The sequence below is a fragment of the Orbicella faveolata genome, unplaced genomic scaffold, assembly GCF_042242905.1.
Source record: "Orbicella faveolata isolate gen_17 unplaced genomic scaffold, um_ofav_v1 contig_46, whole genome shotgun sequence".
Lineage (NCBI taxonomy): Eukaryota > Metazoa > Cnidaria > Anthozoa > Scleractinia > Merulinidae > Orbicella > Orbicella faveolata.
This window is the reverse complement of record NW_028301576.1, coordinates 24,531,811-24,548,508: the sequence shown is the minus strand read 5'-3', so window position 1 is coordinate 24,548,508 and position 16,698 is coordinate 24,531,811. Positions and strand designations below refer to the sequence as shown.

The window sequence follows — 16,698 nt, the reverse complement described above, 5'->3', positions numbered from 1 at the left end:
GTGACAACATTTCTTTCCAGTCATGACAAAACGTATTCAGAAGCAGTGGAATCGACACCATTGACAAGGTGTCAATTTGGGACCAACTGTTGAATTCTCAGTTGCTGACTTTATTAGGTAACTGGCTTACAGATTGCAGCAAACCCTCTTGACAGTACATGTACAAGTTAATTTGACATCTGGAAACAGTCTTTGATAAAATTAATAACAACTCGCCTATGTTAATACCTAATATTCAATATTACTTTATTTATTCAAATTTATACCTTTATCTTTCTTGTGATGGCCTATTCACTTGTAGTACTTTAACTCCCGAATACTGACGTTCGAAAATAGCACTCCAACTGAATGAAATAAAACTAAATCTAAGCCCACACAGGTACGCTTTGCGGACCTATTTTTCATTTAACTACTCTCACAAAAATGAATATTAGAACTAACTAACCTTGTTTTGTTTACTTTGGCACAAGGGTCTATCAATATAGAAAGTATGAGCGAAATCGATTTTTTGGCTGAGACAGCGATTTTGATGATCACATCTGACTTTTACTGACACTTACTCTTAAATCGTCGCGTTCTCCGAAATCTGCGTTCAGTTAGCTTTGATATGGCGTATAAAACTTAGAAATCTGTGGAGAATTATTGGAAAAAAAATATATTTACACGAGACGGTTAGCATTGTGAATTTGAAAGACGCTTGGATCGTGCTGTGTTTGCGACAGTAACTAGAGTGAAGTACGGCATGAGTTGTTAGGTTCGAATCCGGGTACAGTTAGCTTTCATATGGCGTATAAAAGTTAGAAATCTGTGGCAGATTTATAAGAGAAAAAAATGTATTTACATGAGACGGCTAGTACTACGAATTTGAAAGATGCGTGGACTGTGTTGCAATTCAGCAGTAGGTAGAGTGTAATACGGCAAGATTTGTGAGCTATTTTCGTATCGTGAGCATTAAATCGTTATATAAGTACTATAGAATCCGCATTATAAACATAGCTTCTAGTAGCAGTATTTGCCGAGATATACAGTATATTCTGTCGAGATATGCCAGAAAAAAAATATTTGCATGAAACAATAAGCAGTGGTCTTGATGACGCTGCGACCCGAAGGGGCCGGAAACACGGAACGAGTTAAAGATTGTTCAACACAAACTGACCTCAAAATAATTTAGTTTTGAGAAATCTACCTTATCTTAGCGCTAAAAGGACAAAGTGCGGTTAGATATGTCCTGTAAACGGGAATTTTAAGTTTATTTGGGAAAAGCAATCTTGCACATGCGCAGCTCGTGACACTGTCGCTTTGCTTCAAGCCAAAATCGAGTTTAAGCCAGCCTGGCGCTTCCGACGGTGTTCGAAAGAGTAAAAGGTCTAAAATTCACCAGTTGTGTTATTGGCGAAAGTAACTACAGAATTATTTAGCCACAATTAGTTTGCTCACCGACTGAACATTGAAGCTTTGATGATAATTCAAAGACTGGAAAACGCCCTACTTTGATGCCTTAATTGAACTATCGCTCGTGTCGTGATTTGATGAACGCTTATTTATATTCAAATGGTGTATGGTAACATGTGGAACTCGCATTTCAATTCAATTAAAAAGAAGGACACTGCAGTGTTCGTATTCATAATTTCGTTTGCGCTAATATGCTCAGTCATCCATGAAGAAACATATTTGCTGAAAAACGGAACTTTTTCACCGAAAAATTAACTACGAGATCGTTTGTACGGGATATTTAAAATTGCCGGTCATCGAGAAGGTTTCATGTAGGACGCGTATTCTTGTGAATGCCTATTGCACAAGGAAACAATTTCAATATTTTGCATCGTCATTCAGTAATAGAAAATCCTTGATAATTAATTTAGCAAATACTTGTTTCCCACGGCAAGTAATCTAGCAGCCCACTAGCGGAGTAAAACCGACAATAGGTCATCTGCTGAAGAGCGTTCAACTCTTGATATTCTTAATTCTTTAACAATAGGCCGGAGAGTCTTGAATGGCCCGAATGTACCCCTGACTCCCCCAGAGTAAAGCGAAGTTAACATGTAAATATTACCCTGAAGGACAAAATGTGTTGTAGTATAAAGCTAACAATCAATTGTGATAACGTTGTAGATAAGTACCGCCGTCATTCAATATCTTCCCGCCATTTTAGGTGCTATGTTTTGCAGGATTTTAGTTTTACGATAGCCCGATCAGCATATAATCCAAACGACAAGACCGATGTGCTAATCTGACCTTACCAAATCTTTTGAACCGAGCCCCTTTCAGACAAAAAATGCCAAACTTTCTATTTTTCGCGTTTTTTTAGGAAGGATTTTCCTTACTTCTTACCTTGAAATGTAAGTTAACCTTTACACTGGTAGTTTTCCCGCTGTTTCATTGAGTTTATCTTCGGGTCCAGACGACAGTTGCATCAGTCAATTTACAGAATAAGTCAATGCGTCATATCTGGTTGAAACTGACATGTAAGTTAATAGGGCTCAATTTGAATTTTATGCCCAATTTCGTTGCTTTTAGACTTAACACATTCGGCCGCGGTCTACCGTAAATCGATAATTAATTACATCACGAGTTGGACCACGTGCCATTATCATAAATACAAAAAACGCCGTCGCTGAAATGAGAATGGCCTCTTTTGTTGTTGATAGCTTAAACTGGTCTGGTGTCAAAAATTTTTTTCAGTAATGGTGCAGGAGCATTTGTATTTTCCACTTGTTTAATTGTTTACAGTCAAAGCGTGTGCAACATTGTGGCGCAATATTACAATAGTGATTGATAGGTTGCTCGAGGAAACTTTTAATTAAATTTAATTTTCTCAAGCAATTAGCAAAATAATACTGATGTTAAATATGCAAAGTAGCAATTCATTAATTCATCCTTAATTCTCTTTCGTAACATAGCAGCATCTAGTTCTAAAGTTTGCATACAAAATGTGTTTTGTAGACTGCTTCTCAGATGGTTCCTTGTGCTTTTTCATAACATAGCAACATCTAGTTAGAAAGTTGCATGCAAAATGTTATAGAAGTGGTTTTTTAGACTTTGCGTCACAAACGCTTTATTATGCCTTTTCATAACACAGCAGCATCTAGTTATAAAGTTTGCAAAAAAATGTTAGAGTGTTTTTAAAGACTTTGCTTCTCAGATGGTTATGCTTTTTCATAACAAAGCAGCATCTAGATATAAAGTAAATGCATACAAAATGTTATAGTGTTTTTTTAGGTTTTGCTTCTCAGATGGTTCCTTATACTTTTTCATAACATAGGGTCTTGGCAATGTAAATTCTCCCATAGTTCGATGAAAATAAACATACGCGAACAAGTAACAATACAAGTTTCATTATTTATAAATAAAGTATCATTTGAAATGAAATAAAGATGCCATCATGGCAGTTGCTTACTTTTTGTTGGGATAACATGCATATTGTCCTGGTAATTTTCTTTCTTTTGGGTGGGTTTTGTTAGGAATCCAAAGGAATTAAAAAGTGTGTTACACTCGGCAGTTTGAACACAGTTTGAGGGATATACAAGCTTTGGTATGGGTCCGCAGTACTTCACGTTGGCGTCAGTATTCGATCACGAATACCTTTCATACTTTACATGAGTCTGGTGTTCCAGTCGAACACGAGACATGAGTTGAAGTGTGTCGTTTAGAGTACCTTAAAACCTCATGTATGCCTCAGTATTCAAACATGAACACGTTTTGGTAGTTCGTATAGTAAGATCGATCACACTATACGAACTACTGATACTCCTGGGTTCAAACCATTTACTATGAACACGTTTCATACTTCGCATGAGTCTCGTGTTCCAGTCGAACACCACAGAACATTGAAGTATGTCGTTTAGAATACCTTAAAACCTCACGTATGCCTCAATATTCAAACATGAACATGTTTCATACTTCGCATGAGTCTCGTGTTCCAGTCGAACACCACAGAACACTTGAAGTGTGTCGTTTAGAATACCTTAAAACCTCACGTATGCCTCCGTGCTCAAACATGAACACGTTTCATATTTCGCATGAGTCTCGTGTTCCAGTCGCACGCTTCGGAACACTAGCGTGTTGTCTGACTGAACTACGCGGTAGTGTATATTACCTGCATAAAACCTGTTCTTGACGACGCTAGACATCTTTGGCTGTGAAAAATGTGACATTCGTATTCACTTTCGTATTCATAGCGTGCGATTCTCGAAAATTAGAGCATACTTGACGTATCCATTAGTATTCGAAGACGTTCACGTCAGAAACGACGTCGTGCATCTCGTGAACAGCTGAGAGTATTCGAAAATGTTCGATTCATAAATGATCACTATATCTTCAAAGAACATCTAATGCAACATTAATCTACCAAAACGTGGCGCGTATGATTTATCGAACACTTCGATTCATTCACGAGTATTAAATTTGAATACGGAAAAACAGGCCGGATTGTTATAGAATATTCCAGGTGTATTTCGAGTCAGCCTTAATCGAATACGTCAGAACATTACGGCATACGCGGCGTGCGCCGATCCGTATTCGAGCGAATTCGGCCCGAATATTTGGCTTTTCGCGTAGTGCAAGTTGCTAAGATCCGCTGTTCACTTTTCCGTATAAAATAAAATAGTAGCAGGTCTGTGTTGGAGAAGGAAAAAAAGCTGCCTTATTTTCGGCAGGACAGTCTATCAACAGATGGAGGAAATGAACAAATGGTCAAAGTAGGAATCGTGTTTGAAAATTCAAATTTTACCCGCAGGTCGTGTCTTTAGTTTTCAATTGTGAAGCGCGGTTTTCAGTTTTGCGTCCGTACAATGTGAAATTTGATATTCTGCAAGACATGATGTAGTGTAGCGGCACAAAAGGCTTTCAGAAAATTACCTCTCTCGGTCTTAAAATGGAAAGTAACACCAAGCTGGCGGCAAAAGTAATATTTCAATTACGCTTTAGCGTTAATAATAAGCAATAAATTATTCCCCACAGTGGAGGTGGCGAGTGGTAGATATTTTAAAAATCCGCCACAGACACCGAGGAGAATAATTGTCTTAGTATATGCCAAGGCGGTAAGAAAAAATACCCTAAAAACTGGCTCAGAAGACCGCAGAAACCACACTATATACGTTAAATATTTGCAGCAGTGCAAAACAGTCACATGATTCATCAGGGGATCAACAAGAAAAGTCAAACAGATTTCTTGCGTTTGGTGTAATAAAAAAAAAAGGTAAACACAACCAAAAAAGTGGTTGCTCCTTTGAACTGTTGAAAATATTCTGCCGGAGAGATTGCATTAAAAAAGTACTGGATCTTTGATTTGTCTCGGCTAGAAATTTGTCACTGAATATTCTCCGAACTGAAGGAGCTGCAGAGAGGTCGACACCTGCCTGGTCAACGATTGATATGTTGGGCCTACTCTGGGACCTTAAAGGGCCCTACTCAGCCACACCTTGTTTTTGTTTACACGCGAGAGTTTGGCCATTATATTTTATTCGGAGAATGTCGAAACGAAGGAAATCACTGTGAAGCTACTAAAGATAATTAAACATACTTTCAGGAAGACAACTTACACTAAAGCAGTGAGATTTCGCTTCAGCATGTAATATCAATAACTTCCGTGATGGCATCGAAAACGGCAGAGGCTGACTATGGCCCGTTAAGGAGGCTGTCAGCAGTTTCTAGCACTTTCTAACAGCTATACCTTGAAGGGTGAATAATGCCACTGTTTACAAGTAACGCTACAATAATGGTATCACAAAAATGCCCAGTCATTGGTAAACAAGTTGCGGTCATCCTCATTATATAACAGGCTACCATGACAACAATACAACCTGTTAAAAACACCATTAATTTTAGCTTTAAGCGCTTATAACTCAAACATGAATTCGGTGATCCCCATTTTTTAATTACCGAATTGTGATAAGCACAATAAGATGCAACGTTTTACAAAGTTTAAAAGTACTCATTAAAATTACCCAAGCCCTATTTACGTATATTTATTTTACAAAGCTTCCCAAATTGTAGAAATGGTTATCTTGGTAAACTTATCTGCCATATTTTTGACATCTCCACTGTAAATTTTGGCATGGGAGTTAAGCAAATGACATACCTTTCCTTCCTTTTCAGGAGCCCAATCGATATGTTGCTCTCCCGTCTCAGTGAGACAAAACATACCAATACCATACTGAGTACCCCATACCAAAGGCATTCCTAAGAACACTTCTTTTCCAATTTTTCCAACTACTTGTCTGGCTTCAGAAAGCGTTGATGTCCCATTTATAGTGAACCGAATCCGCTTTAAATATTTAAAGACCGTTGATGAGATCACCAGGAAATATGCCTTCCAAGCTTTCACTAGTTTCCATCTGCGCCTCATAAATGCACGGAAAATAATGAGTCGTAACGAAATACGAGAAATTGACATATTAATAACAACACACTGGTCTCCGCCATGCATTTTGATTCGCCAAGTAAATTTTGCACTGCAAACTGGATTCAACGCTTCGAAGTAAGGAGATAATCTCGCAGATTTCCATTCTTCTTCCATTCTTCATTCGAAAATTCGAGCTGTCCCTCCTAATATGTGCCATAAACAGCTTTATTGCACATAACACGAGAATTTTATTCCATAAAGCTCATTTGTGGAAATCTATACGCTTTATTTTCACACGTGAAAAAAGCCTATACAGCCAATCAGAATGGCGTACAGCTCTTTCACGTGTCGAAGTATAACCAATCAACGATAGCGTAAAGAACTTTCCGAGCCAATCACAATCGTGCATCGTTTACATTCAAATAGCTTTCCAGATTTGGCAGCTTTTTAGCGGCGCCTCCTCCAAATTTTTCCTGCGAAAATGGCGAGGGCGGAGGAAAGCTCTAGATTTGTGTCGGTTGGTTGCTTCCTAGACGAGTTTGTACAGTATCAAGAAAACAAGAACACATTAAACAAAACACAGGGAGATGTCTCGTTGCTCAAAAAATTTTTAGTTTCAAGGAACGAGCTGAGAGAGATCTCGACGTGTTAAGGTAATTCCTCTGAAATAAAAGTGACAATAGATTTTTGTTCAAACTTTGTCCACTGAATATTTATCATATGATAACTTCAATTTTGAAATAAAAAAGGGGGGTGTCCATGCTCATTAAGGAGCAGTGAGGCATTGAAAATGTCCCATTTTGGCATTATTTAATGCTTATTATAAGAACGCTTTCCCAGTAATTGTAACATCTTTGTGAGTCCGGACTCATAAGAACACGCATTTAACTACAGTCAATACATTGTGTCGGACACAAATAAACGTTTTAAGTTTGATTCAGACTGAAAGCTAAATCCTTGGTTAAAAATTTGAACCAAGTTTCTTGACGTGGTTACCGACTGCCAAATACAAAATACCACCGTGTATCTGCTATTTTTCATATTTATTCAATTTTCAGCAATAGAAATTAGATCAGTCTTTTCTCACGCAAAGCTTATGATTAGTTGATTACAATGAGTGGAAAAAGAATTGGGGTGCGCGTGCTCGTTGGTGAGCTAGAGTCATTTTTCAACTGACAGAGCTTAATATCAAGGCAAATCCGCCATGTTTTCAATGTGCGCGTGCACGAGCGGGCGCTAATGACGCCATAAATTATGCGCAGTAAGGATGCGCAATGCAAATGTGAGGAATGACCTTAATCGCCAATTTTCTACTTCAAGTTCGAAAGAAAGACGAAGAACAATACGAACCCACATCGCTCAGGTCTTTTGTTTCAAGCTTTGATCGTTATTTAAGAAAGAAAGACTATTCCTCAACCATTATGGAACGAAAGGAGCTCCGAAAGACTAAAGAAGCGTTAGTCGCAAAGCAAAAGGAACTAAAGAAAGAAGGGAAAGGAAATAAACCAAACGCTGCGCGTATGCCAACAGACGAAGAAGTTGATATTCTGTATGGCCAAGATTTACTCGGTTGTTCTTCATCAGAGGCTCTTATTAACACTATATGGTTAAACAACACACAGTTCTTTGGATTGAGAGGCTGTCAAGAGCACAGGGACATGAGATGGGGCGATGTTGAAAGAAAAGAAACAGCGGATGGAACAGCATTTCTAGAGTATAACGAAAGACAGACGAAGACCCGAACAGGTGCTGATCCAAAAGACTCTCGTACTGTAAAGCCAAAAATGTTTGCTGTCGTTGGCAGTGAAAGAGATCCTGTCCGGGCTTACGACCTTTATGCTTCTAAAAGACCAGATGACCTGAAGACTCTGGATTGTCCGTTTTATTTAGCAATCAATCACACTACAAAAGCCATAAATACAAAACCTTGGTTCAAGTCAGCTCCCATGGGAGTTAACAAACTCAAGTCACTTATGAAAACAATGGCAGAAAAAGCTGGATTAGATGCTAAGAATCTCATCAATCATAGCGGAAGGAAAAGGATGATCCAGAAACTGAACGATGAAGGAGTACTGCCAACGCACATCATGCAAATATCTGGACACAAGAACGCACAAAGTCTGATCAACTACAGTACTCTGTCGGAGCGACAACAAAAAACATTTCCAACATTCTGAGTGGATATATCCCGGAGTGCCAGAGCCATCGGGATACCAAGTAGGTAATTTCCAGTGCTTTGACTCTGAATGCAACTAAAACAGTACTGGAGTCGACAACACAGCAGCCCTTGACTCTTTTCCAAGGCGCTTCAATTCAGGGAGGAACTTTTAACATTTCCGTAAATGCCTTGAACGAAAGTCCCACTTTGTCCTTGCATTCTCCAAGGTCCAAAAAAGCACGTCACTTTGTTGTTGAATCAGACAGTGACTAAATGAGACTTAATCCTGTTTATTGATATCGTACTTAGATTTAAAAAAAAAAATCTTTTGTAAGTGCAGTTTTCCGTTCAGCACTTTATTCCCTTGATGTACTTGTACTGCGATATTTTCCATTGCCATTAAATTTGCATTGTTAGTGAGTTTTTGTTTCTAATTTGCGTTCAGAAAACTATGCCAATGAAAATTATCTTGTTATGTGTAATAAACAGCTCACGACATAGAAAGTGCTTTGTACGGGGTTTATTCACTTGCTGTTTGTGTCAAAAGCCCTCACTCGCTCGTACCTCGCTCGTTCGGGTTTTTGACACAAACAACTCGTGAATAAAACCCGGTACGCCCCACTTTCTATGACCTAAACTATATTTACCGAACATTTTTTCCTTTATTCTTACAGCTGGCTACAGCTGTGAATAAACTAAGCTGAAGCACATGGGAAGGATGAACTGGGAGAATCACTATGGAAACGCACATGTATGAAAGCAGCATATGATTGGCCAAATGTAACATGAGATTTCGTTTGCACGTGAGCAGGAAATGACCTTTGAGCGTGACTAGCCTGCGAAGCAGGCGTTTAACAGGGGAAGAGGGGGACTGGGAGGAAGGAAGAACGCCTGCTATAAGAGCCCTCTTTTGTTCATTTCTGCGTTCGCTGGCGAACTCAAAATTACCATTAGCTAATACTGACTGAGCAACTGACAATTAAAATTGTCAGTTGCACAATCTCATAAAAAATTAACCAACCAACAATAGTCGCGGACGACGATATATTAGCAAGGGCTTTGAGAGATTTAAATCGCGCTAGCGAGAGTAAATTTAAGTTAAAACCCGAGCAAGAATTGGTCGTGGCAGCTCTTTTAGCCGGAAAAGCTGTTCCTGGCAGTTTTCCCTGCAGGATACGGGAATAATCTAATTTATCAAATGTTTGTTTTTCCAAAGAACTAAATGGGAATGCGTCGACTCTCGTTTTGCGCCTTTGAAAAGTGTCTTTGAAAGACCAGCTGCGGGAGATGGAATCACTGGGCTTTCCTACTACCGATTCCTTTAGGTTTTTCGGTGTTATTCACCGATGCGATTTAAAATACTGGCTATCGTCCACCGCCTCAAAAATCGTAGCCAAAGCAGTTATGGTCTTAATAACACAGCACAATTCTGCAGCGTTTCTGATTTTGAGGCCACGACTTCCACAAATATGTTTAGACAACTTTTGAATTGAATTAAAGCGAACCGGCCAATGGAAGAACAATAGCCGGCCAACACAGCTCCTGGACTTTGTAAATAAAACTTCGAAAGACGGTCTTCGCTTTTGCACTAGATTCGATACTACCGAACCTGTAAAATTGTTGAAACCGTATACCCTCTTTATACTCCCTATTTTCAAACTTTTCGTGGGAATAGAGGACATTTCCATGATAAGATAACCCCATGATTCTTATGTTGCTACGCTCAGATATTGCCATTTTTCAAACTTTGATGATTAATCACTCCGGGAAATAATTTCAAGTGACTAAATTCCCGCAGGAGGTCAGTTATGCCGACAAGCGCGCATTGCTGAACCTGGTAACAGTAATTGACAGTTGATGAAATTGAATTACATCGAAATTGATGGGCGTAATGCGAAAAGCCCAGTTCTTATAGCAGGCGTTCCTTTCCCTTCTTCTTCGCGTTTTTTGCCTCCCTTTTAGCGTGACAGCCAAGCTTTGGCCAGATAGTATGTCACACAGTGTGATATATCTTGGTTGTCACATTAACTCAAATTGTGTCGCTGGGATAGTTTTTTTTTTCTCCTGCGATAGAAGCAGTGAAGTAGGGGAATACAATGTAGCTTCAATTCATTCATTTTATAAAGTCAGCTCAAAGGAAACCAGGGAATTCTAGATTGTACATTAATTTCAAATCACCCAACTCAACTTTCGTAGAGGATAAGTGTTTTCTTTCTTCCCATTTACCCATCTCTCTTTAATTGTCTCTCTATTATTATCATATTCGCGAGCGCGTTGTGCTGTGTGTACTTTAGATACAGAACCAAACTTAGTCACGTGATCAAAACATTAGATGGGCGGCCTGTAAGTTGATCACAAAGAATGTTTAATTTTGTACCTTTCGACAGTGAAAGTAGTATTGTCGACGTAAATGTAACGAAATGTATAAGATGATGTAAATACCTGTCTTCATCAAATTTTGACGAAGATGAAATGTACTAAAAGAGCCTTTCTCCAGAATACGTTTCTTTCCTTGTTTTTATCGTGATGATCCGGAACACCTCTTACTGTTGTTGTTAATACACTGTAAGACTTCAACTCGTTAAGTCAGCATTTTTCTTTTAGCTAATTGTTATCAATGATGCGATGTGTTTTCTTTGAGGATTTTGAAAGCCCGAGATAGCGGGGTTCAACTGTAATTGTTCTTATGTTGCATACGCGTTCTTATCCATACTTGTTAAACACGATACTTTGAATACTGAGAGCTCTTGTGCACAAATGTGGAAACGTTTAACAAGTTATACAATTTTTTTAGACTGGATATGCATTTTGCATGGTTCCAAAATTGTCAGAGAGTTTACAAAAGCCAAATGTGATTTTACTAAGTAGGAAGCTCCAGTTTCTGTCTAAGACAAATTTTCTTTCACAGGTCATTGACATTTGAGGCTACTCTCTGCGTAACATCGAGACATTAAATCAAAGGCGTTAACTTGTCTAGTTTTCATTTGCAGATTAAATAAGGCAAGGAAAATACAACCCATTACAGGCACCGATTGTATAAATTTTTTGAACTGCCTCTTGCTTTATCGCGAGTTGGAATAACGTGCTGAATCTTTTTTGGAAGGAGTCCCCTAGACACAAGCCACTTTGCTGAATGGGCAATGAACAACCTACATGTACTATGATTAGTAAAGTCCTTAGTCTCCAAAGACACTCAGGTCGCCTGAAAAGTAGGTTTTTCCTCTTCCCCGTCTTTTCCAGTCTCTGGTTTAGAGTTTTCCAGTTGGACTTTACAACTTAGTGTCAGATTGTGAACGATGAGCTCTTTTCTGTCCGGCTCTTGTTGGTCGTCGTTGCCTCTGTCGCGATACAAGGTTTCCTAACGCTGCTCTAAATTCCTCCATTCGTATGGCGTATACAAGAGGATTCACTATGGAATTGGCAAAATATATCACAGCTAACGTATTGTGAATATCGGTGCTTGACATGTAGGTCTGTTTTTCCTTTAAGTGTTGTGGCAGGGATTTGTAAATAGCCCAGGGAAGAATGGTTAGAACAGAAACCCCAGTGACTATCGATAGCATTATGGATAGTTTCCTTTCAGCATGCAGTGCAGCAATATTTAGAATAATAATGATGTAAGAGACTGCAAGGAGAAGTAAATTTACAACATCAAATGATGTTCTTGCGTACGCAAATGCTGAATATGGTTCGTTCAAATATAAGCAAGCCTGGAGAGAGGCGAGTAGCAAAGTTATAAACCAGCTACCTATGATGATTTTAAAATAAAACCATTTTCTGATTAAGCAATGCTTGAAGGGAAAAAGTGTTGCATGAAGCCGATCTAAGGAAATTAAAGAAAGACTCATTGGGGAAGCTATCACGAAAGTTAATTTAACGGTCTTAGCGATAAATCCTGGCCATGACCACTCGTTGTTTTCTTTACGCTTGTGGTACACGTACAGTGGTCCGGCCACGGCGCCCACCAGTAGATCGGTCACAGTCAGGTTTATTATGAGGTATGAACTGCGCTTGCGTAGCTGGCGGATTCTTGCAAAGGCGATGATAGTAATGGCATTGATAATCAATATCAGAAGGAATTCAGTGGTGAAGACTGGGAACCAGACGGAGGCATCTTCAGAAGTCATTTCTTTCAACAAGATTCAGCGTTCTTTCTGTACTGATGTTTTTGTTTATTACAGCCCAGCTAAATCAGTGAATGAAAAAACAAATAATAATAATAATAATAGTAATAATAATAATAACAATAATAACAATAATAGCATAAGTGATAGAAACCGACGTTTCGGTGCATCTTGCGCCATTATCAAGGTTACATAAATAATAAACAATTATTGGATGAGGTTTTTGTGATATCCAGAATAATCAAGGTCGAGATAGGGGTTATCAGCCGAAGCCGAAGGCAGAGGCTGATAACCCTTACCAAGACCTTGATTATTCTAGATATCACAAAACCGAATCTAATAATCGTTTTATTATACATTGAACGAAAAAAATGAAAGTCATGTTTTTGCTTCTTTACTGACAACACAAAGCGCGCGAACTTGACATGATTACCCGTGACCTTGAGTGTCCATGACATAACTATTATATAATCTGCAGAGATGACGTCACAAGCGCTGATTTCGAAAATTCACTGTGCGCTTTCGACCAATCAGAAAAGAGATAGTGAGTTCAATGCATAATAAAGATAAAAAGCGGTTTGTGAAGAGGCTAAGTTAAAGCGAATTTGCATAAGAGAGTGCCAAGCTAATTGCATGAATACTTTAGCACGAAGAGAATCAGACTGTACATTCATTGCTGCTTTACGATCTTGAATACAAAGCATTTCATTAACAAGGCAGTCAAATTTCGTTCGTACATTTCTTGATTAGCACGCTTTAATGAAATGCTTTGTATTCAAGATCTTAAAGCAGCACTGAATGTACAGTCTGATTTTCTTCGTGCTAAAGTATTCATGCAATTAGCTTGGCACTCTCTTATGCAAATTCGCTTCAACTTAGCCTCTTCACAAACCGCTTTTTATCTCTAATTATGTAACCTTGATAATGGCGCAAGATGCACCGAAACGTCGGTTTCTATCACTTATATTTCTTGTCTCATGTATTTCCAAATCGTTTCTTATAATAATAGTAATAATAATAATAATAATAATAATAGTAATAGTAATAGTAATAGTAATAGTAATAGTAATAGTAATAGTAATAATGGTATTAAAAATGCTTACGCATATTCAAACGTTTAGAGGACTTAATTCTGTTAATTTAGCAAACTTAACTTAGTTTTTTATACGAATCTTCAGCTTTAAAGTTTTAAGAATGAATAATTATTGCATGCTTGGATCTAAACACACCGTTTTGCTAAGATAAACAAGCTCAATTAAACGCAGTGTCGTGTGACAATTTAAGCCCATATAGCCATGAACAGATGGACGAAAGTTTATGCAGCTGATTTGATGAAAGTCTACTGATATTTAAATGGTGCAGATATATAATACGTTATCTTATATCGGGGATAGCGTAATTTACCAATATATGGTAAAATGGTAAAACACGCATTTCATTCCATTTAAAAAGAAGGACACTGCAGTGTTCTCATTCATAATTTCGCTTACGTTATTATGCTAGTCATGTATGAACAAACACATTTGCTGAAAAAAGGAACTTTTTCAACGAGAAATTAACTTCGAGGTCGTTTATCCGGGATATTTAATATTGCCTGTCATCGAGAAGGTTTTGTGTAGATCGTTTGTTTTTGTGATTGTCTGTTGCACAAGAAAACGTTTTCAACCTGCAAACCCACTTTGTGGTCATGATTCTGTGGAATTTAAAGGTTCTTCAGATTTTGCACCATTGAGCGATAGAAAATACTTGATAATTCAGCAAATGCTTGTTCCCCTTGACAATTAATCTATCATTGTACTAGCGGAGGAAAACCGACAATAGGTCATCTGTTGGAGAGCTATTAACTCTTAATATTCTTAAATAATTCCTTGACGCTGCTAATAGACCTGAGAGTTCTATGTTCTTGAATGGCTCGGATATACACCATAGTAAAGCGAGGTTAACTCGTTAAGTTTACCCTGGAGGATAAAATTTGTTGTATCATAGAGCTGACTCTGTTGGATAAAACAGTCAGTTCTGATAAAGTCGTCGATAAGATAAGATAAGTCGTAGATAAGTACGGCCGTTTATTCAACATTCCCCCGTCATTTTAGATATTATGCTTCGCAAGATTTTAGTTTTACGTCTTAGGTTTACCGCAAAGGACCGACGTATAATCCAAAAGACGAGACAGATGTTTTGATCTGATCATACCAAACCTTCTGATCTGAACCCTTTCACATACAAAATGCCGAACTTGCCATTTTTCTAGTTTCTTAGAAAGATTTTTCTCTTACTCTTACCTTGAAATGAACTTTACACTGGTGATTTTCTTGCTGTTGCTCTGGGTTTGGTACCTAGCCCAGACGACATTCAGTTGCAATTTACAGAAAATATGAACGCTTAATCATTCAAACTGACAGGTAATTTAACAGGGCTCAAATTAAAATTTTATGCAAAATTTCCTTAATTTTCAACTGAACAAATTCGGCGGCCATCTGCCATGAATCGATCCTTAATGACATCACTGGTAGGACAAAAAAAGCAAAAAAGGCAGTCTCTGAAAAGAAAATGGCCGCTTTTGTTGTCGTTAGCTTAAATTCGTCTGGTGTTATCAATTCTTTTTTTAAAAAAAGAAATTTTTACCAATGATGTGATGCAGGAGCATTTTATCTTTCCATTTTTTAAATGTTTAGAAACTTACAGTCAAACCTTTTTTTTTCGATAGAGCCCTGCAATATTGTGGCGCAATATTGCAATATTGATTGACAGTTTGCTCGAAGTGGGTTTTAATTCAAATTTGCTCGAGCAAGTTTCCAAGATGCGGTTTCACTTTTCCCGTATAAACTGAAATAGTTCAAGGTATTTGTCAGAGAGGGAATAAAAAAAAAACCGCCTCATGGTCGACAGTTTATCAACAGATCGAAAAAATTAAAAAGAATGGCCAAACTAGAAATCGAGTGTGAAAACTGAAATTTGCCCCGCAGGTTGTCTTTCGTTTTTAATTTTCAAGCGCAGTTTTCAGTTTTGCGATTCTAACTCACCATGTCGCTAATTCAAGTTTTAGTCCACTATAGGGCAATATCGTGGAATAGTTTTTTTCCTTACCGAAATATGTTAACTTTATAGCGTAAACCAGAACTTGTACCAACACACGGAACCCGAGAACTTGAGAACTTGAATTGAATGTTGCTTCCAGCAAGCTGTCAATAAATCTTGGAACATTACGTAGCAACTTGACGTGGTTCTTACGCAGAGAACATCCCGTTTGACTATTGCAACAATTTTACCTGCCTATGAGAAATAATTGCGAGATTTTTTATTTGTCACAACTATAAATTTGTTACCCAATATTCATTGAGCTGACACAGCTGTAGAGAAGTCGGCAACCATAAAGTTCTCCACTTGCAAACGGCCTCACTACTCACTTCCTCTTCGGTCTAGTTGAGGAGGCCTTTGCCAGTGTGTTCCTGAAATGTCTCCCTTCACCTGCCATACGCAAGATATATGTTGTTCAAGTGTTTGCCATCATACTGTTTGGAGGCGGCTATTTTCGGGTCGTCTTGTCCTCATTACTGGCGTTATGCAATACTCTCTATTGGGATAATTTTGAGCAGCTTTCTCGTGAAGGAACATATTTTTGCCTCATCCATCGACGGATTTGTAGTTCTCGAAAAATTATTTCGTTTTTTGAATTCACAATTAGTTCGGTTTATTAAAGGTATGCTAATCAATCAATCGTTTAATTGAAGACACTGAAGAGAGTGTTTGGCCACGTTTCCAAACACCTCGAAGTTCGTCAAAAATACTCCGCCTCGCGTCGTATTCAACTTTCTTCTCAGTGTTTGTAAATGTGGTAAAACACGGTCTTTCGTCTTTGAAATATTACTTTGATATATTACTTTATATCCTAGGACTTTCAAAAATGCTTTAAGATCCTACGACAATTGTAGCCTTAGACAAATTTCATTAATAAAGCTGTATACGAGTTTTGCATGCAACAAAGGGAGCCCGTCTAAATCGACCCTCGGAAAGCGCATGGACTGAAAATTACTGTCCGTACATAACCTGCTTGTCATTTGTGCTTCAATTTA

At 38.1% G+C, this 16,698-nt stretch overlaps 2 protein-coding genes and 1 pseudogene across 2 annotated transcripts; 1 reads left to right on the top strand and 2 right to left on the bottom strand.

The window, feature by feature from the left end:
* Positions 1 to 7,632: 7,632 nt before the first annotated feature.
* Positions 7,633 to 8,520, top strand: LOC149099048 (uncharacterized protein KIAA1958-like). The gene has a single exon (XM_089276749.1). The coding sequence runs from the start codon at positions 7,633 to 7,635 to the stop codon at positions 8,518 to 8,520; it is 888 nt and encodes a 295-aa protein (XP_089132875.1).
* A 2,484-nt stretch (positions 8,521 to 11,004) lies between these two features.
* LOC149099047 (uncharacterized) lies at positions 11,005 to 14,993 on the bottom strand. Its single transcript, XM_089277555.1, has 2 exons — positions 14,908 to 14,993; positions 11,005 to 12,687 (listed from the first exon to the last, which is right to left on the bottom strand). Exon 2 carries the CDS (start codon positions 12,626 to 12,628, stop codon positions 11,771 to 11,773), a length of 858 nt encoding a protein of 285 aa, XP_089133681.1. The 5' UTR covers positions 12,629 to 12,687; positions 14,908 to 14,993; the 3' UTR covers positions 11,005 to 11,770.
* LOC149099046 (uncharacterized) overlaps positions 13,055 to 16,698 on the bottom strand; it is a 51,228-nt pseudogene continuing 47,584 nt past the window's right edge.

Bases quoted from the DNA above. Each gene is read 5' to 3' on its own strand.
- LOC149099047 (XM_089277555.1), bottom strand. From the start codon at position 12,628: ATGACTTCTGAAGATGCCTCCGTCTGGTTCCCAGTCTTCACCACTGAA.
- LOC149099048 (XM_089276749.1), top strand. From the start codon at position 7,633: ATGACCTTAATCGCCAATTTTCTACTTCAAGTTCGAAAGAAAGACGAA.